Source organism: Mobula hypostoma, chromosome 23 (genome assembly GCF_963921235.1).
Source record: "Mobula hypostoma chromosome 23, sMobHyp1.1, whole genome shotgun sequence".
Lineage (NCBI taxonomy): Eukaryota > Metazoa > Chordata > Chondrichthyes > Myliobatiformes > Myliobatidae > Mobula > Mobula hypostoma.
Genome location: NC_086119.1, coordinates 26,503,279 through 26,528,722, shown reverse-complemented (window position 1 = coordinate 26,528,722; position 25,444 = coordinate 26,503,279). Strand labels below are relative to the sequence as shown.

At 41.3% G+C, this 25,444-nt stretch overlaps 1 protein-coding gene across 3 annotated transcripts in view; it reads right to left on the bottom strand.

Annotated features, from left to right (window-relative positions):
* The window catches only part of LOC134336737 (sialate:O-sulfotransferase 1-like), a 147,732-nt gene that overhangs the window by 75,861 nt on the left and 46,427 nt on the right, over positions 1–25,444 (bottom strand). For 2 of the 3 annotated variants that reach the window (XM_063031150.1, XM_063031149.1), the window contains exon 2: positions 7,182–7,861. In XM_063031150.1, coding sequence (XP_062887220.1) covers positions 7,182–7,611 — 430 coding nt within the window. In that variant the 5' untranslated portion in view covers positions 7,612–7,861. Of the gene's footprint in view, positions 1–7,181; positions 7,862–7,956; positions 8,013–25,444 lie in introns of all 3 variants that reach the window. The other variant, XM_063031151.1, reaches the window with a different exon arrangement.

Below are 25,444 nucleotides of genomic sequence, written 5' to 3'. Positions count from 1 at the left end.
CAGGGGCAATAGTGGAAGCAAATATGATAATGGCATTTAAGAAAGAGGCCATCAGATAGGCATATGAATAGGGAACGGAGGGATATGAATCATGCATAGGCAAAAGAGATTTAGTTTACTTCAACATTGTGTTCGATGAAGACATCACCGGCCTGTCCTCGTGCTGTAGTGTTCTATGTTCTAGAGCCAAATGCTTAACTCTTTCATGTAAGCCATGCAGCCTGAAACATTCATTTTGTCTCTCTCTTTGCTTGACCCACACAGTGCCTCCAGCACTTTTGCTTTTCTATATATATTTCGGACATCCAAATCTGCAGATTTTTGGATTTTCTTAACTCTCCTGCTTGCTTTTCATTCTCATTACAACACCCTTTAGGAATGCCTTACAGCTCAAATTTTGTCGCTGCTTTTCCTTCAGAAACCAGCAAAACATTAGCAGCAGGGACCAGGTAGCTGCCAAAATTCTATTTATGTCACTGCAAGGAACAGTTATTAATAATCAACACTCTGCCTTCAATAGACAGAATAGAAAATAAATAAAGATCATGAAATTAGATTATAGCTGTGAGACACCCACCCAAAGATGATCATAGTGATGAATCATAGGAACTCTACTCCAGATGGTTTTGGAGGGTAAATTATTGAAGAGATCTAAACTAGAAGTGGATACATTTTTGAGCTACAAGGAATTGGCATAGACGAAGTGCTGAGGCCTGGGGTAGATCAGCAATGATAATTTTGAGTGGCAGGCCAAGTTTGATGGGCCAAATAGCTTACTCCTGCTATTTTGTATTCTTGTGAAGATGGTAGATGGGCCATAATAATGAGGAAGGTTAAATTCAGTGCAGGCAGTTGCCACAAACAGCTGACGGCAAATCAGTCCTTCCTTGCATTCTCCAGCAAAGACCCAATTTCCCAAGTCTTTTTGCGCAAAATAAATTACTGCTTATAAGAAAGATATATAAATACATAGAACATAGCAGAATACAGCACAGTGTAGGCCATTCAGCACACATGTTGTGCTAACCTGATAACCTACTCAAAGAACTTTCTAACCCTTCCATCCTACATAACTCTCCATTTTTCTATCATCTATGTAAATGCCTGTAATGTATCTCTCTCTACCACCAATTCCTGCAGGCATTCCATTCATTCACCGATCTCTGTGTGAAGAACTTACCAGTAACATCTCCTCTATACCTTCCTCCAATCTCCTTAAAATTATGACTGCTTGTATTAGCCACTTCCACCCTTGGGGGAGGGGGGGGGAGTTTCTGACTATCCACTCTAGCTATGCTACCTATCATCTTGTAAACCTCTATCAGGTCATGTATCATCCTCCTTTGCTCCAAAGAGCAACTCCTAGCTTGCTCAACCTACCTTCCCAAGACATGCCCTCCAGTCCAAGTAGCATCCTTGTAAAATCTGCACTCTTGCTATGATAAATTGTCCACAACTGAATAAAATATTCCAGTTGTGGTCTAACCTGTGTTATAGAGCTGCAACATTACCTCTTGACTCTTGAACTCAATTCCCTGACCTATGAAGGCCAAAACATCACATGCCTTCTTAACAACCATATCAACTTGCATGGCAACTTTTAGGGGGTTTATGAATATGACCCCAAGATACAATGGATTTCGAAAGGGTATATAGCTTCAAAGGCTATAAACTTAGAGTGGATGCCTTTCTTTTCAAAAAAGAGACTCAATACTAAAAATACTGACAGTATACGCAGGCCCAGCACTATCTGCAAAATGAGCAAAGGAGAGTAAAGGTATTGGATCAACATCATTTCATTGGAGCTGAGAAAAGTTATGAAACAAGCTTGTTACAAGTCAGATGAAAAGGCAGGGGTTGGACAGAAGAAAGGGAATATCAGTATTAGGGTAGATACCAGGAGAGGCTGCAACACAGGTGGACTGGTGGGGCCGGCTGGTGGCGCAATGACATCAGCGCCGGATTCTGGAATGAAGGTTCCCGGGTTCGAATCCAGTCGGAGCTTTCCCGAGTACGCTTTCCATCAGTGCCGGGTTGAGTCGATCGAGATCACAACTCGACCTCGTAAAATAAAGGGAAAAAAACTGCGAAATGTCTGTGTGAGGAATGGCACGCCCCACAGTCTCTCTCTCTCTTGCTCCGTGCCATGTAAAGGAATGAAAAACACATTTTCCCGCCAACATCGTGGACGCACGCACATGCAGACGCATACACACGCACACACCAAAAAAAAACAAGTGGACTGGTGATGCCAGCTGTGAGAGAGTGGTGAAGGCTTGTTAATTGCAAATGTTCTGTGATATCAAGGGCAAGAAGCAAAAGTAAAATTGCTAGATACAGAAAACTTCCATTACTGAAAATTCAGAATAAAAACAGAATGCTTGAAACACTCTGCAGGATAGAACTGGTTAATTCTGATACAATCTCAAAAAGTGGCTTAATTGGAAGTCCTTGATTTGGAATGAACATCAATATCAATATTTATATGATGGTACTATATGGGTACCCTGCTAGTTACTGCTAGTCTGCAGAAACTCTTTCACAATTAATAATGTGTTGTTAGTAACTCAGATGTCTAATGCATTCTACTTGTCACCTTAACCAGTGGGCCAAATCACAGAATATAGGAGGTCAGGTAACTAATCTCAACTAACAGCTTTGCCTTTATAATGCACTGAGACTGCAGGAACATCAATTACCTATCCAAGCTGTTAATTTGCATGATTCAGCTCAACTTCAAGCCATGATTCTTTGCAATTGCAAAGAAGAGGAACGACTAGCTTTTAGTTTTGATTATTTTCTTTTATGGATGGTGGACGTGCAGGCAAGACTACCATGTATTGCCTAGCCACCAGTGTCCCTTTGAAGGTGGTGGTAAAGATTCTCAGAGTTGTTGGAACGAGCGGTGGGGTGAGGTGAGGGGTGGTGGAGAGACTTGCAGAATTTGGGCCCAGCAATAATGTGGGGCCAGTGCTATCTTCTCAATCAAGATGGTGTTTGACTTGAGGAAGAACCCCAAAAATGGTGATATTTTTCTTCACTGCTTCCTTTATCTTTCCAGATGGTAGAAGTTGACTCGGGAGCAGCTTCTGGAGTAAACTCTGTGTGCAGCAGCAGTGTACCACTGAAGGGAAACAATGGTGGCGGATGAGTGTCAGTTAAGTGGGCTGACATTCTAATCGAAACAGAAGGTTAAAGCCATTATTTACAATTAATGAGCTTTTGAATAAGATCAGAGAAGCAGTGTTAAATCCATGGTAATTTTTATTATTTTTTGGCTCCCTATATCCTCACACAATAAACCAATTCCTCAATTTAGAGCAGAGGTAACGTTAAATCTGAATCCAAACCTTCACCAACAATCCTAATGCCCAAAGCAAACCCTCAACTGAAGCTCTCTTCTCCTAGAAGAAGCTTCCTCCAATGTCCTCCTAATGGGCCTTTTGAGCTTGACAACCACAGAAAACTGAATTCATTCAAAGTCAGAAGTGTTTGTCCTGCACTTTGCAAAATTTCACATGACAAAAAATTGTGCATTTTAAATACTTTTTGAAATGCTTTTTTGTTTTCTATTTACATTTCAAATTGTGTTCCAAAAAAGATAACCACTCCAAAAAAAACTGTACAATTGTATCCAGACTTTTAAGATCATTAGTTATATTAGTAGGTTCCAAACAGTAAGAGCAGCTGGGTGAATGAAACTGAAGCACATAAAAGCACTACATAATTTCTGTGGATAACCAAGATACTGATGAACTAAATACCCAACGTACAGAGTTTTCAAACACAGTTCCCTCCTCCACGCAAAGAACACAGTCCCACACTCAAACTGAGGAGCTGCCCTGGATGGGAGATGGGAGCAGAACCAGGCAATGATCTTCTACAGATGTTAACACACTGTCAACAACAGCAAATGCTTCCAATATTCAGAAATCTACACAATATATTAAAAATTAATCAAACCACTAGAAGTCTGAAGATTAAAATCCAAAACATTTAAAATATTTAAAGACACATTCAAAAGCCATTACTAAAAGAACCAAACAATTTAAAACAAATGTGACTTCAATGAAGAAGCTATGCCTGAACTAGGTTCAGCTTTGCCCACCATGTCTCTGTGGATTTCCACTAAAAGAATGAAAATTATAACTTCATTCCTCAATGGACTCCACAAGGAGTAGAAATTTTATTTTATTGTTCTTCACAGAACAGGCCTTTCCAAAGCAATGAGCCCGTGCCGCTGAATTGCATTCATGTAACTAATTAACCTGTGGCACGTGGCCAAGTGGTTAAGATGTTGGACTAGCGATCTGAAGGTCGTGAGTTTGAGCCCCAGCCGAGGCATCGTGTTGTGTCCTTGAGCAAGGCACTTAACCACACAATGCTCCAGTCCACCCAGCTGAAAATGGGTACCAGCAAAATGCTGGGGATTAACCTCGTGATAGACTGGCGTCCTATCCGGGGGGGGGGGGGTGGGGAAGCCGCGGTGGAAGTCTTGTATTCTCAGTCACTTCACACCATGGAAAACAGCATAAGTTCTGGCCTAATGCGCCTATAAGGCTTTAACTTTAAACTAATTAACCTACTAACCCATACGTCTTTGGAATTTGGGAGAAAACCAGAGCACCTGGAGGAAATCAACATGGCCATGGGAGAACGTACAAATTCCTTACAGACAGTGGTAAGAATTGAACCCTGTGGTGTAGTCCATCTGATCCAGGTGACTTATCTACCTTCAGACCTTTCAATTTCACAAGCACCTTTTCCTTAATAATAGCAACTATACTCACATCTATCCCAAAACTCTTGAATAACTGGCATACTGTTAATGTATTCAACGATCAAGACAGATGCACAGTACACCGATACTCGACTGGAACCGAAATGTCTGGAAACATTTTGTCAAGCTCAGCAATAAAATAAACTTTCACTCATCAAGTTTGTCTGCCATTTCTTTGGCTCTCATACTACCTCTCCAGCCTCATTTTTATTCTTTTACTCTAATTATTATTGCCTCTCTTTTACTCTTTATATATCTGAATAAAAAATTAATTCAGCTGTTGAATGTCCGGAGTTAGAGTCTACGTTCAATGGGCTCCTAGGGTCACCTCAACCATGAAATCAAGCACGGATCTCATGACTTGCTGATGTTGAATTTAATGGGACTGGATTCATCCCATTGACTGTGGGTGAGGTTTTGCAAGGGTTTGAGTCAGCCTAAAGACTTTTTTCAGTATTAGCTATCAAGAAATCCAGTGGAAATCTCCACAGTTATCCATACAGCAACTCTGAATTGTGTTCAACACTGTTAATATAGAACTACAAATGTTTACCTGGTTAGAATTTAACAAACTGCAAATAAGGTTATCTGTTTCGTATCAAGGAACTGTTATTTTGAGATAGTGTGAGAAACTTTAACCAACAATCAAGGAAAATAAATTTAAGAAATAATAAGAGATTAAAGTCACCAGAGTCCACTACAATTAAGCAAACACATTTCAAAAGGCACTTCAAACACACTCTGAAACACAGAGGCACAACAGAGCTTAGTTTTGTACTGAGTGATCTTAAAGAAACCCATCAGTTACGGTCCTGACTGTTGGAGTCACTGCCTGGGGCACCGACTTGGAAGTGCCGCTAACTTGAAAGTGCAAGTCCTGTGGTAATGGGGCACTTCAAATGAGGTGAGAAAGAAACTGACATCATTTGTCACAAGCCCACAGTTATGCAATTTGCTGTTGGGCAGCAACGAAGCAGTCAGGGACTGCTGTGGAGACAGGTAAATGAGTTAACTCTCCCACTCTACAACAAATTCATTGACCATCTGCCAGAAGTGCAAGCACAACTCGTGCATATCAGGCCAGTGCACCTTGGAAGTAAAATCACCCATAACAAGCAACTCAAACACAAAAAAAAAGACTTTCCCCCTTTTCATTAAAAGCAGAATCAACACAATTTAAATTCCGAAGTACCCACAGTCAGCACCTCCCAACAAGTAATTTTCACTTTCACCACTTAGGTAATAATATGACCGCTTGCTATTTTCAGAACAACTGCCTAGAATTAGCTTCCATTTTATCTCAATTATATGAAGTGATAAAAGAGTGTGCAACCAGCTCACAAGATTCTGAGCCACTTAAGAGGATTGAAGGTGACTTCATATCATTCAAGAGTCTAGAAATTTAGCCCTAGCCGCCCTTAGCAGCATTTCTTTTCCCCAGCAGGGTCAAAAGGCCTAGCATCTACCTGTGAAATTGCTCCCCAGTGTGGAAGTTGCAGCAAGGCAAGGGATAATATGGTGTGTTGACAGAACAGAGTGCAGACACAGTCTCATGCTGAACAAAATCTTAGAGAGCTTGACTCGCTTTTGTATACATTTTCAAGCCTGCAAACCAAGGTCACCAACGTACCAAGATGAGATGAAGGTGCAAATGAAGGATTTGATAGCAATGGTTATTTTTCTAATTCTGAAGTATGACTGGCCTTGAAAATGTAGAATTAATTGGTTATTAACACATAAAATATGCATTATGATCGGTATTTTCTGTGAAGATATGGAATTAGGAGATGCATGAGGATCAATAACTGTAGGGTAATGGACCATTCTCAGGTGTAACCTCTGAGCAGTTCAGAATCAGGAGCCGGGCTGTTCTCCTTGTGCACAAGTAAATAAAGTGTGGTTGAAGATTGATGGCAATGATTTGTCAGAGTCCAGTTAATCAGTAACGACACCCGTTTACAATTAAATATAAGAGTGGCCATACTTTGCCAAGCCGTAGTTATGAAATAGGGAAGACAGCATTAAAAAGTCACAAACTCATCTCACGTAATTACCACCACTGAGGTCAAAGGAAAATCCACTCTCTATGAATTGAGTATTAACATCATATACCCAGCATCATACACCATTATCTATTACAGTTTTCCTTGCTTGTCAATAGTACTATCAGCCAATTTAGATTGCCACGCAACAAAGTGAACAACGCTACCCTGAACCCCATGGAGCATAGAAGAAGTATTAGTTATGCGAAGCTCAGTTTAGCTCAGTTTCAGTATTACTCATTGGAGAAATAATTCATTATCTGCCAACTGTCAACAATATAATCCAGAGAAATCAATTATCTAGTCTAAAGAAAGCAGTCAAAAGAAGGAGAAAATAGATTAGTGATTGCAAACAGTACCTTTGCTTCCAACAGTCTTCTTCACCGTTCCGATCTCCAATTGTAGCCTTGGTTCTTGTTCCTTCACAAAGCTGTTAAACCACCTCCTTCTCAAATGTCCAATTTCTGGATGTCCTGAAATCAGCCATCGTGGCCCAAATTTCCTATTAGGAACTGGCTCATCCCACATCTGCATGCTTACAGGCATTCTGGACTTGTATTTCATCTTGTACATCCCTTCTGTATCAGGAGCATAGTTCTCTATGGCAGCTGAGGCAGAAGCTGGCGCTCCCAGTCCATCGGAGGCACTGCGCTGGCCCAGAGGGATGGAGAATCTCGACCGCTGCAGTAGCAGCAAGCTGCCAGCCATAAAGTAAGCGACAATGAGGAAAACAAAGAGTATGGGTGTCCGTCGGAGAAATCGCTGTAGTCTGACAAAGGGTTTGGCCATGCCCCTTCTCCCTAACTTCAACCCGAGTGCGGTTAGACTTGGCGGCTGGGAATCATTCCATCTCAGTGAAGCAGTTTTTGCAGCAGCTGCATTGTGTTAAACTTGACCAGCTCCTCTTTGACTGACAGTGAAGCAGCATACATCACCACATGTGAATGAGTGAAGTTTCCAAGCACTGAAAATACCCAGCATGTGTATTAGCATCCTCTCCCTTGAGGCAGATACTTAGCCAATGCATTGTGAAGCCTCTCTGAAGAAATAAGGTGACAAGATAATTAATTCAAAAGCAGTTTAGAAACCTAGAAAGTATATCATTTGAACTTGTCTTTATTTCTGTTTGATTACCTAAGCATCTCCAATCATTTGCAATATGGTAAGCAATTCAAACAACGCCAACTCATCTGTAACAACATGAATATGACATCACTGATATGTAACATACATAGTGTCAAAACTAAAGTTAAGCATTAACTGTTAATAACTAGCTTGGAATAAAATTAAACATGTCATTTCTTTTCAAATGACATTTATTAGTTCTGTGGTCTACTTAATAAAAGAGTAAGCATCAGTAGCTGCTTTATTCATTATTGCCTTGAGAATAGTATCAAGAATATGTTGAGTGCCTTCCAAAGATATCCAAGTCAGGAAAAGCATATCCTGACCAAAATGCCCCCAGATGAACACTTGGGGCTCCTACTGACAGCTTTATGGCTTTCTAAATATGCTTATGCTTTATTGCATTTAATGCTCAGAGGAAATCTGCCAAGTGCTACTGGGGTAAAAGTACAGATCTTAAGAGCCAAGAAATAATATACATTTGATTTCTAGTACCCGATTTCTCTTAGGATAGAAATGCAAATTTCATTTGATAAATTATCAGCCACATGGGTGGATAATTTGAAGAATTTATACCTATACATGCTTTATAGTTTTAGATTTCATAACTGATATTTAGCCTATAGTAAATACAACTTTAGGGTGCTTCAGGATCCATCGTTTCTCTGCTCAGCATTTTCTGTTTTAATTCTTTACTTCTAAAAATGTGTTGTATTGGAACTAGGCTAGGTAGTGGGTTTGACTGATGTCCTATTAGATGTATAGTGGATTTCCAGCTAAAATGAAACAGTGAAAATTCAAAACATCTGACAATACACTCAGTGGCTCATTAATGCAAACATCAGCCAACCATATGGCAGCAACTTCAATGCATAAAAGCATGCAGACATGGTCAAGAGGTTCAGCTGTTGTTCAGATCAAACATCAGAATGGGGAAGAAATATAAGCTATGGGCGAAATATGAGAAAGAGCATGGCTTGAGTATTTCAAAAACTGCTGATTGCCAGGGATTTTCATGCACAACAGGCTCTAGCGTTTACAGAGAACGGTGCGAAAAAACAAACAAAAAAAGCATTCTGTGAGTGGTGATACCGTGGACAAAAACACCTTGTTACTGTTAACAGAGGAGAAGGGCCAAGCTAGTTCAAGCTGACAGGAAGGCTATATTAACTCAAATAACCATGTGTTACAACAGTGGTGTGCAGAAGAGCATCTCTGAATGCACAACATTTCAAACCTTGAAGTGGATGGGCTACAGCAGCATGAACATGCAAAAATACACTGAGTGTCCACTTTATTATGTACCTCTTCTACATAATAAAGTAGCCAGGGAGTGTATATGGCAATATATCAATGTTATCATCATTTGAGTTTTGATTCTGTATATAAATCTCAAAAATTATAAATACGTACAGCATCACTCATCCTTTCTAGACCTGAATCTCATAAGTTTCAGTGGACCGGGAACCACTGATTCATCCAATAGCTTCTCATAAACTTAATAACAGAATGATTGGAGATCCCAGGAGAAAGATCCAACTACAAAATACTTCAAGTTAAAATTTAGAGGAAACATTTAATGTTTAAATATTGTTATTTTTGGAAACTCTTTGTTTTGATATTTATATTCATTGTATCTATCATATTTCTTCAAAAGGCATTTATCCAATTTTAATAGAAGCTCCCTTCTATGTTACTTTTGACATCCTTTTTAGAATCTCATTGAAATATTTTTAGTCACTGCTGCTAGCAAGACGCCCAACCACCAATCTGCGCACAGCAAGATCCCACACTAATAATGACCAGATGCATTTTACAAAATACAGCTTGAAGAATAAATATTATCCACAGGAATTGGGATCATTTTGTATGCACCTAATAAAGTATACAGAATCTTGGTTTCAAGATTCATGTTAAAGATAAAATCCCTCCCCCCACAATCTCACATTAAGAATATCAGGTTTAGTTTTTTAGGCTCTAGAGCAGGGGTTCCCAGCATTGCTTGTGCAATGGACCTTGACTATTAACCAAGGGGTCTTTGGACCCCAGGCCCAGAACAGTATGGTTCAGGTGAAAAAAAAATACAGTACTAAATGCAAGTATTTGCAAAAGCTCCCATTGCCAAATATGTAATATTTTGTTTCAAAATCAAACTGCTTCAATTGCCTTTTGCTTGAGTAATGAATAATTGAATAATTTAAAAGATCTATTATCCTATTTCTTATCCATCTTATCCCATAAGGGATCTTCAACATGCCTATAATACGTTGAAACATCTGTCATGAAAAAAACTTGATGAAATGGAAGATGTCTTCCCTTATCAGTTTTCAAAATGCCTTTGTTCCAAAACTAGTTAAGCAAAGGGAAAGACGAACTACCAGCTGAATTGTTAATATGTGCTGCATTGGCAGAAAGTAGAATGAATAAATTTATTCTGTCTGAATGGCGAGCCATTAGGAGAATACACTGGGGAGACAAACCTCTGCCAATACTTGCGCAATATATTAATTATGTATGAGAACTGCTGTGATGGAGAGCCACTGAACACAAATGTTAAATCTGTTCCTTACTCCGCAGATGCTGCCTGATCTACTGCTTTCTTCTAACATTTAATGCCTTTTTTGTAGATTTTCTGCCACCCAGAGCATTGTGTTTTTTTCTTGTTGTATTAGTTCATCAGTTTCTGTGGAATTATTTCAAGGTTTCAGTTGGTTTTCCCCGTGCGCTTGAAATATAAAGAGGAAACCGATGAACTAAGTTGATTTTCTGAGCTCCACGACTTTACTTCTGTGCAGACCCCTTCTTTAGAATGCCTAATTCTACTGGGCTCTTCCTTCCAGCCTCTTACCCTCTCTGGATTTGTTTGATCACCAGCTGCCAATGTAATATGTATGCATTTTGTTAATAAATTTACCTTGAACTTTGATATTGACCATCTCAATTTTTCCAGTGCCCTTGCTCACTCTACCCGCTAACAAACAGCACGACTCCACTGCAAGAAACAATCCTAACATCACTGTCAGACCTGCTGATAAGGGCAGCACTGTGGTGGTTTAGGATATGAATCTCTAATTTGTGGAAGCTGAATATCAGTGCTCAGACACCTCTTTCTACTGCCTGCTCAACCAAACCACGAAACCACTACAGAATATCAGGACAGCTACATGCACAGGAAAGGAATGCAGGGTTATGGACTGAGTGCAGGTCGGTGGGACGAGGTGAGAGTAAGAGTTCGGCACGGACTAGAAGGGCCGAGCTGGCCTGTTTCCGTGCTGTAATGGTTATATGGTTATTCTCTCTACTATTATTCTGACATTTCACATTCTTAAAATAAAGTAGTGATCCTAACTGATCTAAGACAGGGAATGTTTTCTAGGATTATATGTCAGGAATTGTGAAAAACTGAGTTTAAGTGTGCTTGGCTAAGGTGTATGTAAACTTCTGACTTCAACTGTATATATAGCTAGGGTGCCTGAGACATTTGCACAGTGCTGTAGTAATTTTACGTATTGCACTGTACTGCTACTGTTGCAAAAGAAGTTCTTGACATATGTGAGTAATTATAAACCTGATTCTGAGATAGGTCTCTATTGTGGACTGAGAGTAGGGGGGGGGGAGGGAATCAGGGTTGGAGGAGAAGGGACAGGGGAGGGAGCAGGAAGTAGCAAAAGCATGTTCCTCTGTAATGATCAATAAGCCAATTGTTTGGAATCAAATGACCTTGCTTGGTGTCTCCCTGCTGGGTGTGTCTGCACCCCTGCCCCACACTCCTCCCAGGGCTCTAAGCCCTCACCATTCCCAACATTCTTTGCTCCCGTCAGATTTGCAAATTCACCCCCTGCTCCACATTGACAAATATAGTACTGTGCAAAAGTCTTAGGCATCCTGTGCCTACGGCTTCTGTACTGAACTGTATTTGTTCCCACCTGGACTCCATCCTTTCTCCTATTTTGAGCACCTTCCCACTTCCATCTCTATAAGATCTGGTAGCCTCTGGCATGTCAGCATTTTCCAGGTCCCAAACTCCAACCAGTTTATCTTCACCATGGGCATCTGGTTCCACTCTGCTTCCACCACACACCAAGGTGGTCTGAGAATACTAAATTTCTTCCTTGAACAGAGGATCAACCAATCCCACTCCACCTTCTCTTTCAGCAATTTCTCCTTCAACTCCATTCATTTTCTCCAAGTCATGTATAGTTGGATGCTCATGTTTTTGTTTGTAGAATATGTGGAATGATCCTTGTTTTAATTCTTTGATGATCCTCTACTGCAATTCTCTCTATTACATTGTTAACTGTATCAAGGCCACATCTAGAGTACTCTGTACAGATTTGGTTCCTTTGCTCCTCAAGAAAGGATAGAATAACATAGAAGGACTTTATTTCACTGCTTCAAAAAGCTTTGATGCTCGGAGTAACTTACACGTATTTGAAATAATTTAAAAGATTAAATGTTATTTATATACCAAAATACTGATAGTTAATTTAGAAACATAGAGTAAAAAAAATACTAGATAGAGAGGGTAGTGAAGAAGACTTTTGGTATGTTTGTCTTCACCAGTCTGGGCACTGTATATAGAGGTTGGGATGATATGTTCCAGACAGTGGTGAGACAACACAGAGCATTGTGTACAGTGTCAGTCATCCTGCTATAGCAAAGATGCCATTCAGCTAGAAAGACAGCAGATGAGATGTGAGGCTGTCGCCAGGGCACGGATGATTGGGTTATAGGGGGAGGCTGGGAAGGGTAGGATGTTATTCCTTGGAGCATAGGACTCCGAGAGGCAATTTTGAAGTGGTAAAAAATCATGAGGTGTGTAGAGAAAGGTTAATGCACAGTCTTTTTCTCCTTGGCTTGGAGATCAAGAATTAGAGAGGGAAGGGATTTAATCAGAACCCGAGGGGCAACATTCTCCACACAGGGGGTGGTACTTCTATGGAATGAGGTGCCAGGCAAAGTGACGAATGCAGGTACAATAACAAAATCTAAGAGATATTTAGACAGCTACATGGATAGGGAAATTTAGAGTAATATCGGTCAAAAGCTGGCTAATAGGAATAGCTTACATGGACATCTTGACCAGCATTGGTAAATTGGAACCAAGGACCTATTTCTAGTCTGTATGACTCTTTGACTCTAATCTTTAAAAGGTCAGTGACTGCATTCGAATGAATGCATGTGATTGACTTAGACTTAATTGCCTTCTGTGAAACTAACGGTCCAGACATGAAGCGCACTTATCTCCCCTAGCTCAGCAACCACTGAAGCATTCCTAGACCCAATGGGAAATCCAGGGAGAAAATGCATATCTGACCTATGCTACAGTGTCTAAGCTTGGAATTCTGTATTGCAGAGCTGGGCAGACCAGCCAGCCAGCCAAGCATGGGCATATTCTAGCCCAAAGCAATGGATCATTTACCTGTCATTGCAACAGTGATCAAACATTGCCAGTACAGTATACAAGTAATGTTTTCTACTCGAAAGAATTTGGCCTCCAGAAAGCCTTGACCTACAGGGTTATCGTTCAATTAGAAATAAAAATCATTCATTCCACTTTCTGTTAATCTCCCTTTGAATAGCCAGAAAGGGCTTCATATTAGGACCGGACAGTATTTGTAAAAATGTTTCGATATTCTAGCTTGCTGAGAGTTCTCCTCTTCACCTCTAGTTTATCCAAAATAATCTGTATACAGGTTCCAGTAATAACTACAGATGTAAGAGATACCAAGACAAATAGAGATTGCTGAAAATACTTAATAGATTAGGCCACAATCGTTGAGAAGGGAAGTGTTTTAGGTCAATAAGCCATGTTTTCTACAGAAAATCATGGGATTGAAAAATGCTGTTTGGAAATGCAGGTATTCAGTCCTTCAAACAGAGACAAGTCTGAGTGTTTCACATGCTCTGCAAGTCCAGATCTGCTGGTAGATTTGGGGTACGGGTCACAAAACTGTCACTAAACTCCCTATGGACTTGGAAGTCCACCATCACTTGCATCTGGTCCCAGGGTTGTTGAGGGATCTAAAGTCCCAATGATCTGACTGAGAATTTTTGGCCTGCAGATTAGGAAACAAAGGAAAAAGTAAAATAAAATCATTCAGAAAAAAAGTTTAATGTTTCTTGGTGACTTGGTGGCAGTCTTATTTAAAATGAGGATGAATTTCTTCTCTCCAAGGATAGTGAACCTTTGGAATTCTCCACCCAGAGTTGTGAAGGTGAATCACTGAATAGACAAAGAAATAGCAAACTTGTGCTTTATCAAATCAAGGATTATGGATCACGGGCAGGAAAGTGAAGCTGAGGCAATGATTTGATTATCTAGTGGCTTTCCCTTGTTTCCATTTCTTATCTTTTTATTGTATTTTTTTTATTGAATGTCAGAGACGTTGGAAACCTTGATAACTTCAATGACAGCTTTGACAGAAAACAAAACCCTACCTTAGCTAAGTCCCCCGTCAGTACCCATCAAAATGTTTCTGGGACCAAACCTTTCCACTATGTCATCAAAGGTCTAGTTGCTGTCTGTCTCCGGTACATGAAGGACACTGAGATTGGCCTCCATATCTGGGCCAAACAAGTGCAGGGTCAGCAGATAGCAATTCCTAAAAGTATGTCCAGCCCAGCCAATATCCAACAATGTTCCTGATGTGATCCTTGCTTCAGTTATTACGAAAATTTGGAAAGAGCACACAAGGGAGCGACAGATTTTCTTTTATAATGCTATCAAACTCCCTTACACAGCTTCCCTCTCAACTTTCCTGGTCTCTCCTGATGTCTGTTTTCCACAGATCCTCTTGAGCAGCTCTCCCTTATAACTGCTCCAAGAATTTGACATCTTTTGAGAAGTGGTCACCATTGCCAAGCTGAAGCTCCAGCAGGAAAATCCAGAGTAAGAACAATCTACCTTTTATATTCTATACCTCCATTTACGAGTCCAAATATTTTGGATGCTTATTTAAAACATAGTATCTTTATTGCCCTGTCGTGATGTACTTGTGCTTTGAGTATATAATCCTCTACGTGTCTCTCCTCCTTTTAAATATAGTCGGTTTTCCACTTAGATATTTGAATTGTACACCATGATCACAAGAAGAAATTAGATACAGGATCAATAATAAGAAATGTCCACAGCTGTCACTTAAATTGAACTGAATTCCTGGTGTCAGAGAGATTCCTCTCAAACTCCCATTCAATGCTGGCTATGTTGCTAAATGCAAGGCTGGCAGCTCTCCAGATAGCGCTGTGAACCTTGGCCTGATTTCCCCAATTCTCAGGGGATTAGTTCCATCCACTTAATGTATGGGTGGATGCTGGAGCTCCCACTGCATCCAAGAAGACAGCTTTGAAGCTGTGCAACTCCGAAGATGTGCAAGACACAGTAACTACATCATCACCAACAGATGCCAGGGGGATGCCCAAAGATACTGTACATGCAAGGGTAGAATTTAAGGGCTTGGGGTGGGAGTAGTGGTTACAAACTATCCCTCTGAAACCCTATCTAAACAGGATCAAAGCAAAGCACCAGTTCCCAGATTTTAGCTTTCTACCCCTAGAGTACCTCCCATTAGCCCCAGACAAGTCTGTCCTCGTATCATTCATTATCTTCCTTTCCTTATATATGAGTTGAATATTCTCCATTGATATTATCAATTCATTTTGCATTGTTGTTAAATTTTTGTTCTGTAACCATATTAAATTTCCCTTTTAAAATAATTAACTTTCTTTTTGAGAACCTTGCATAGTTTTGAGTGTGCCTAGTATATCATGCACGGCAGTAAGACTTCATGTCATTCTCAGGTGTGAATTTATATATTCAATCACAAATATAGCACATAACATAGAGTATGGAATAACTAAATATTTCTAAAATAGAAGTAGTCGGAGGGTTTTCAAACCACTTTACATGTGACAACTCTTTGTTGGAGATGTTTTTTCCTGCTCTGTCCCTAGGAACATGCAACCTTGTCTCCTTTCCACTACTTATCCAGGTCTCATGCGAACACTACTAATCGATATGCTTCCACCACATTTCCAGGCAATGCTGTACAGATTCCAATACAGTTCTCCCCATCTGGAGTCAAGAGCTATGCAGCACCAAAATGGGCCTTCAGCCCATCTCATTCATCCCAACCAGTTGCCTAATTTTGCTAGTCCTAATTGCCTCTATTTTGTCCATAATCCCATTAAGCCTGTCTAAGTGCCATTTAAATATTGTAGATGTACCGCCTCTACCACTTCCACCTATCATATCATATTCTGGTCAAGATGGCACTGAGTGGTGATGTCCATCGTTGTTTTAGGTTTGTTGTGATGGTTTTGGGGACAAAGTGGGTAGTTAGGGGTCAGGTTAGGGTTTAGGGACAGAAATGATGGAGACTTCGAGGTCAGGGGCGGTAAATGAAGAGTCAGGGCAGGAGCTGGTATTTGAAGTCCAGATCGAAGCACTGCACAAAGGTCAGTGATCTCGGAGGTTGAATTGGCAGGTGCTGAGGAAACCAGAGATCCCCAGGTTGAAAAGTCCTGGGTTGAAAGTCGTGAGGGCTGGTGACTCCCCAGGGTACCAGAGTAGGAGGATGTGCAACTCCAGAAGTCAAGGCCTGAAGGTCAAACCTGTGATCAGAGAATCCGGGGCTCAATACTCAGAGGTTGGCAAAGTCTGGACGGCAAAGCAAAAGTCTTTAAGTCCAGGGCTTGGTGAGTCCACAGATAAAAGCCCGAAGGTCAGAGCCCCTGAGTCGGTGTGTTCAGATGTCATACAGCTGATGTCTGAGAGTCTGATCCAGGAATTGGAGGTTGGGGGCCTGCCTTCCACAAGTCTGATATCAAAGACATTCCAGGGTAGCTTGCCCTGGGATTGGAAGCCTGTCTGTGTCTGTGAGTGGGTGGGCAGGAGGGAAGGTGGGATGGGGGATTGTTTTGCTTCTGTTGTCTTGTTTTGTGATTGTTGTTATCGTTGCCGTGTTGTTCTGCTGATCATTGTGAACATGCAAAGTTGTCCTGTTTTGTGATTGTTGTTATTGTTGCCGTGTTGTTCTGCTGATCATTGTGAACATGTAAAGCTGGCACGGGAAAGTGTGGCGACACCTGCGGGCTGCCCCCAGCACATCCTTGTGTGTGTTGGTTGTTAATGCAAATGATGCACTTCACTGTATGTTTTAATGCACATGGGATAAATAAATCAGAATCTGAATCCTATACCCTCCATCCGTGTGAAAAAAGTTGCCCCTCCCAATTCCTTTAAATTTTCCCTCATTACATAAAAGCTACCCTCTAGTTTTAGAACCCCTGCCCGGGAAAAAGACTTTGACCATTCAGCCATTGGTTCACTCTGGATCCAATATGATCTAACCTTCAGGATCATCCTAGTATGTGAGACCTCAAAAAGCCTTGTGGAAGTCCACATAGACATCTATCACCCTGTCCCCATTAATCTTCTTAGTCAACTCTTCAAAACAACTCAGATCAAATTTTTGAGACAATTTCTCAAACTCAAAGCCACGTTGGCTATCCTTAATCTTAGCTTCACATAGGTAGATCCTGTCTTCAAAATTTGTCGCAGTAACTTCCCCCCCCGCCCCCCCGCCCCCCCCCGTGACGTTCGGCTCACTGGCCTGTAGTTTATTGGCTTTTCTGTGCAGCTCTTCTTATATAAGGACATTAGCTACCCTCTAGTCTATGTATTACCTTTCGCTCTCAACGATAAAAATATCTCTGCCAGTATGCCAACAATTGCTTCTCTGGCTTACCATAATGTCCTAGGATACAAAAGATTCTGCAGAACACACACAAAATGCTGGAGGAACTCAGCAGGTCAGGCTTGATGAAGGGGCTTGGTCCAAAACGTTAACTGTTTCTATCTTAGGATACAGATGGTTAGGCCACAAGAATTTATCTATTTTATTTTTGTTTGACAATTATCTTCCCTTAGCACCCAAGACCACTGTAAATACAAACGAGAAACACCCATTTAAGAAATCAACCCTCACACCTAGATTACCAATTACATTCTTAAAGGCATTGCATATTTTTTTATTTCTGAGATCTACCCATGTAGCCTCACTGAATGCTTCTCCAGCCCCCGCATGGACATGATTTTCCCCTTAATTTCCCACCCTCCCCTATCTTACCTCCACTTCCATCCTGCCTTTAGCATCTGTACTCCCATTCATTTCCTCAACCATGTTTCTTTGATAGCTTCAACGCAAACCATGTATCTATTCGTGCCCCAAGTCCTTACATGAAAGTAAATGCACATTGGCCTTTCAGACTTTCTTCCTCCCTGCCCTGCTCCTGCCTACTTTATGTTCACTTTAACTTCTGTATTTGCCTCAACTTTCTTATCTGCTACACAAACGCTTTGGGTCTTAATTGCATTTTCCAGTCAGTTGGATACACCAATGCTTCTATATGAAGGGTGACATAGATCTCCAGAGATTTGGCAAAATATGCTTTTGGTACAGTATAATGGATAAGTTACATTACATATAACCAGATCCCAGACCACTGATCTGAAGACATGAGTTCAATCTCACGGTGACATCTGACCTACTTAAATTTAACCATTAAATAAATAAATTTACAGTGGTGACCATGAAATTGCTGGATTGCCATGAAAACTCATTTGATTCACTATTGCCCTTCAGGGTAAGGAATCTACTCTTCCTAGCAGGACTGCAAGAAATTAAACCACCGTTAAATGGCTGACTTTACGTTTTTGAAAGAGTCAAACAAGCTACTCAGTTGAAGGGGAACAGAATGGGAAAACAAACAATAAAAATTTAATGAGCAACAGCTACATTCTGTGAAAAACTTTCAGCTGCTCCTCATTTATTTGAATGAATTCAAGACAAATGTGCATAGCCCACTGCTCTATTCGGTGCATACCCATGACTTTGTGGCTAGGCACAGCTCACATGCCATCTATAAACTTGCCGATGACACAACTATTGTTAGTGTCACAGGAGTGAGATAGGTCAGCTGGTTGAGTGTTGTCACAGCAACAACCTTGCACTCAACGTCCGTAAAACCAAGGAGCTGATTGTGGACTTCAGGAAGGGGAAGCTGAGGGAATACACACCAGGCCTCAAGGGATCAGCAGTGGAAAGGGTGAGCAGCCTCAAGCTCCTAGATGTCAACGCATCTGAAGATCTATACTGGGCCTAACATATAAAACCATATATGAAGAAGGCATGCCAGTGGCTATACTTTAATAGGAGCGTGAAGAGGTTTGGTATATCACCTAAGACTCTAGCAAATTTCTACAGCGTTCATTCTAACTAGGTGCATCCCTGTCTGTTATGGAGGGGCCACTACAGGAAAAGAAAAAGCTGCAGCAAGTTAAAAACTCAGCCATGGGCATTAGCCTCCCCAGCATCGAACACAAAAGGCGATGTCTCAAAAAAGCACCATCCGTCATTAAGGGCCCACATCACCCAGGACGGCTACCATCAAGGAGGAGATACAGGAGCCTGAAGACACACACTCAATGTTTGAGGAACAGCTTCTTCCCCTCTGCCATCAGATTTCTGAACGGCAATGAATCCAGGTACACTACCTATTTTTTCTCTCTTTTTGCACTACTTATTTATTTTATGTATTTTATTGCAATTTAGTGTTTTTTAAATTATGTATTGCACTGCAGCCACAAAACAATAAACTTCACGACATATGCCAATGATATTAAACCTGATTCTGCGATGTCATCATAACTGTTGAGTTGAGCTTCCTAGTCAGATCTGTACTGTTGAGTGTACATTCCAATAATGATGTTGCTTTGCCACTCAAGATAATTTCTCTTCACTGTGTTCCAAAAAAGCTCCACATCCAAGTTCAAATCAACTACAAAATACTGGAGAAACTCAGCAAATCAGGCAGCATCTTTGGACGGAACTAAACACAGGACATTTCGGGATAAGTCTGAAACATTGACTATCCATAGACGCTGTCTGATTTGCTGAGATCCCCCAGCAATTTTGTAGTTGCACTAACTTAACTTGCTGTATCACTCAAAAAAAACTTCTGACGGCAGCTGATTTAATAGAAATAACAGCTTGAAACTCACTGAGCTTTGCTTACAGGAGGAAGCATGCACATCTCGTGGCCTGGAATGTTAAGGTCTAGAAACCATTCCTGACAATGTGAAGGAAAGGTGATAAGGTGTGTACAATTTGGGGGAGGGTGTTGAAAATTTTAGGTGGTGGAGATTCCGTGCACCTGTTGTCTTCATCCTCCTTGACACGAAATGAATGGACGCATTAGCATAGGAGTTCTGTTCCATTTATTATACACAATAAAATTGGTTTTGCCTTTTCATTTCTAGCATTTGATATGACTGTACTTCCCTGCCCAATACCACCACCACATTCCCTGGTAAAATGGGGCAGGAATTGAAAGGGAAGAAGTGCTGTTGATGTATGTCACCATAAGGATAGCAATCCGATTGTTTTCTCTACAGAGAACTGATTTGCTGTGGGATAGAGTCTATTTTTCTTCAAATGCAGCAAGATACCGAATCAGGAGGCTCACAGAGCAGTGACACGTTGAGCAGAGACAAGTTGCTTGATGGGAATCATGTTCTAAAGAATTCTGACAATCCTTTTGAGAGATTTTTCAGATTTTAATTGTTCATTAGCAGCCTGTGACAGGATCATTCTGCATTTTGATGGACTAGAAGATTTAAGAAAATTGAGAACGCTTACAGGGAATGTTATCTGATGTATAGCTCGAGCTGAAATTAACTGCTGAATGTTTCCATTATGTTGTCAGTGGCCAGCCTGTTAATGCCCAGGAACTAACCACAGCTGTGGGGATAATGAGAATTATTGTACATGTCATCTGAATATCAGTGAAGAATATCAGAAATACCTATCACTCTCATTTACAATTTTAAATAAATATTCTTTAAATATAAAAATACACACAACAAAAATTCATTTATAAGAGAAACAATGAGGAAAAAGATTATCAAAGTACAGATTTTATTTTAAAGAAGACTTCAATTCTGCCTCCTTTATCCAGCAACCGTTGGGCAACATGGTAGTGTAGCAATTAGTTTAATGCTGTTACAGTGCCAGTGGTCCAGGTTCAATTCTACCACTGCATGTAAGGAGGTGGTATGTTCTCCCTGTGATCGTGTGGGTTTCCTCTCAGGTGCTCCTCTTTCTTCTTACATTCCAAAGATGTACAAGTCAGTATGTTAATTGGTCATGTGGGCATATTTGGGTGATGTGGGCTCAATAGACTATAAGGGACTGTTATCATTTTGCATCTTAAAAGTACTTCTCTTTCTGGAACACATTTATTGTCTCACAAATGAAATTTGTCTTACCTACACACCATTCAATATTCATCAGAATCAGGTTTAATATCACTGGCATACGTCGTGAAATATGTTGTTTGCGGCATCAGTACAATGTAAACGTTTGGTGGCCCTTCCATCCTAGGTAGTGATGCAACTAGTTAGAAAGCTCTCCATGATACATCTGTGGAAATTTGCCCGAGTTTTTGGTGACACACCACAGTTTCCTCAAACTCCTGATGAAATATAGCCACTGTTGCGCCTTCTTTGTAATTGCATCAGTATGTTGGACCCAGGATAGATCTCCAGCAATGTTGGCATTTGGGAACTTGAAACTGCTCACCCTTTCCACTGCTGATTTCTTCTATGTTTGCCAGGAGTATTCAAACTCAATACCTCCGCCACCAGGGACAAGGTTAACATGTTAATTGGAGCACCCTGTCCAAGTCACTTACTATGCACCTGGGAATGCGCTACTGTTCACGATTACTGGGTCTCAATCCTTGAGCTCCTTCCCGAACAGAACTACGGGATCAAAAGGACTGCAGCCATTCAAGGCAACTCACCACCTTCTCCAGGATAGTTAGCAATGAGCAATAAAATGTTGGTTTCACCAGCAATGACAATTTCTCAAATAATTAGTAGTTTTTTTAAAAAATCTATTGCTTGTTGACCCCATTATCCCGCTAATCCAACAATTTGTAATGCTTAGTTCTAAATTCATATTACTACATCACAATGAAGATGAGCGATCAAAAGCTTCATTGCAGAGGATAACCACAAGAGCAGTTACCAATCTCTGTAGCCTCCTGATTCTCTTCTCAAGCCTGCTCATTTTCAGCAATGTGCTCATTCCCTGCCCCGCAAGCACAAATAGTTAACCAGCAGAGAGAGCAGTAATGCTTTTTCCTCCCAAACACTGATACATTGCATAACTGCATGCACAGATACATTGTCTCCAGCAGTGCAGGAGCTGATGCTAACACATGCAATTTCCAACAAAGGCCACGTTCACATGAGGTACTGTATACCAAAAACACTACTGCCAGCAGTGCACTAATGATGCTCTGTCCTACAAACACAGGACAGAATCCAAATCTAGGCATATTAGGGTCGGTGCTGTAAAAAATAATACTTCCAGCAGCTTTTGGACTGATGTATCACCTCCGTGCACTGACTGTATCCAGCAGTGTGCAGTAGTGCAATCACTCAAGTATAATGTTTTCCTCAGGATTTGTCCATTGGTGGGTCTTCCAGTGGCCAACTTGTGACTAAGGGCTTCCAGGTGCTACAACCTTGCCCCCTTCACCACTTACATATCACCACAGGACTTAATCTGGGAAGCTAGGGTGGATTTCCGTGATGGAGAATGCCCGGGCGTGACTTTGTTTAACGTGGGGAGGATGATGTGTAGGCAGCCACCACATGGTCCTTGACATATCAGGGTGAGGGTCCAGCAGCATGGAATGCAAGACAACTGGGGACCCTTCGCTACTGCAGCCTTCCTGCACCTTCACTACCAGTAACACAGTGAGGTATCATCATCTTCCATCAGCAAACCCGTTGAGGTCTTGGTTGGATCAGTCTTGGTCTGGGACCTCCCCCTGGGCCTTACCACCATGGGTGACCCTACCAGGAGGTAGGTTTCTCCAAGGATCGTCACCCTGTCGTGGTAGGGAGGCTTGAAGTTCCTGAGACTTCGAGTATAGCATTGTGTACTATACAGTAAACATGAACAACTCTAAGTGCTGCTGGTACAGTCCCCTGAAACAGGAACAGTTTCCAGTCATATATGCAATAATAATCATTCACCAGATATGGACAATCACCAGCAGAGCACAGGTGCTCTGTGCACCAAAGAGTTTGAAGCTGAGCATACAACGATGGTCCATCTCCCAAAGCAGACAGTTCCAGCAGATTAGAAGAATGAGGGTGCCTCTCACTGAAACCTATCAAATATCGAAAGGCCTAGATATAGCGGATGTTGAGAAGATCTTTCATGTAGTGGGGAAATCTAGGACTAGAGTGTGCAGCCTCAGAATAAAAAGATGTCCTTTTAGAACAGAAATGAGGAGGAATTTCATTAGCCTGAGGGTGGTGAATTCATTGCCACAATCGGCCAAGTCATTGGGTACATTTAAAGTGGAGGTTGATAGCCTCTTGATTAGTAAAGACATCACAGGTTATGGGCAGAAGGCAGTAGAATGGGTTGAGAAGGTTAAGCAGGAAGGCCTTAAACTACTCCTAGATCTTACGGGTATGCAATGACACACAACCCCCCGAATGCAGACAGTTCCCAGCTGTGTGTGCCTCCATGCTCAGTTCTCCAGAAGGACATTTTTGTGGGAATGGGTAAACTAATACCCAGTCCAGCAAACACTAACAGTTTTGAGCAGTGCAGGCACTGACAGGAAATCGTGCAGAACAAAAGCAGCATCCGTTCGTGGGCAGACTATAAAGATCAGTTTATCAAAGATGGACAGTTCCCAGCAGCAGTCCCGCTGATACAATATCCCCACCCACAGTGTCCAGCAGGGTGATGGCCTGTATACCGAACATGGACAGCATCACTGATGCTCAGGCTCACCAACCAAGCAAAAATTACAGCACTGAATGAACTAACGGCACTTTGCCTGCCTATGGACTGTTTCAGTAGTGGGCACATGAATCTACTGTCTCAAACACAGGGAGATTCCAGCATTCTATAAATTGACATTAATTCCTGCAAACCCAGACAGATTCCAATTGACAGTCTGTCCCCAAACACAAGCAGTTTCCAGCAACGTACACAATGATACTGTCCCCTAAATGCACATATTTGCAGCAGACCGTGATTAAATACCTCCAGCCTTCTGGCACCTGCAGTCACCTGGATTAGAGAATTCAAGAGATTCACCATACTTAGAGAACAAATCCCAGTTTTAAAAGACTCCACTGATATATTGCAAATATGTCATCACATTTAAGATTCTTTTACCATTGGAAGGATCTCAACATCTACCCTGTCAGTTCCCCCTGGATGTTCTATGTTTTAATAAGATCGCTACTCATTCTCCTAAGCTCCTGAGAATACAAGTCCAATCCTTCAAGCTGTTCATGAAAGGCCAGCCCTTTCATCCCAGGAACTAACTGAGTAAGGTTGTTTAGGAATGTCTCTAATGCTGGTATGTCCTCAAAAACGAAAACTGTGAACAGAACTACAGGTGTTCCCCGATACAACCTTGTACAATTAGAACAAAACTTATCCATTTTAAGATAATACTTCTCCATTTTAAAACTCTAACCTATGTAACTAACACACACACACACACACACACACACACACACACACACACAGAGGAAGAACTCAGCAGGTCAGGCAACATCTAAGGAAATGAATAGGCAGTGGATGATTTGGGCCAAGGCACTTCTTCAGAACTGGAAAGCAGGTGGGTAGGTGCCAGCAGAAAACGATGCAGGAGAGGCAGGAGAATAGCTAGGTGACAGGTGAAGCCAGGTGTTAGAAAAGATAAAGGGCTGGAGATAAGGAATCTGATAGGAGAGGGAGAGTGGACCTTAAGAGAAAAGGAAGGAGGGGTGAGGCGACAGGCAGGTGAGAAGCTAAAAGGCCAGAATGGAGAATAGAAGAAGAGGCGAGGGAGGAGATGTTTTCTACCTAAAGGAGAAATTGATATTCATTCCATCATATTGGATGCTACAAGGTATTGCTCCCCCATCCCGAGGGTGACTTCATCTTGGCACAAAAGGAGGCCATGGACTGGCATTTCAGAATGGATCTAAGGGCTCTAACTGGCCACTGTAAGCTGACCCTGGTGTATAGGCGAGAATTGGAGGACAGCTGACAGGAATGTAGGGAGAATTTTTTTTTAAAATTGGATGAGCTTAAATGAGTGCTTGACGGTGGACTCAATGAGCCGAAGAAGCCTGTTTCTGTGCAGTTTGACTCTGACAGTATCACAGGTATCTGAGACACACCCAAGATATCGGCTTCATTGGCAAAACCACCATTTCATATCCGGTTGGTCCGAAGTAAAAGCAAGCTGTTCGAATTGTATGTCGTATGGAATATCTTTGGCCAAGCTCTCTTTGGAACCTTAAATACCTCAGTCAGACTAATCTAAAAATCTCTTTTCTTCCCCCTTCCCTCCCACTTATTACCCAAAATGGCTGGCATATCAAATTAACATAAAATCCTTA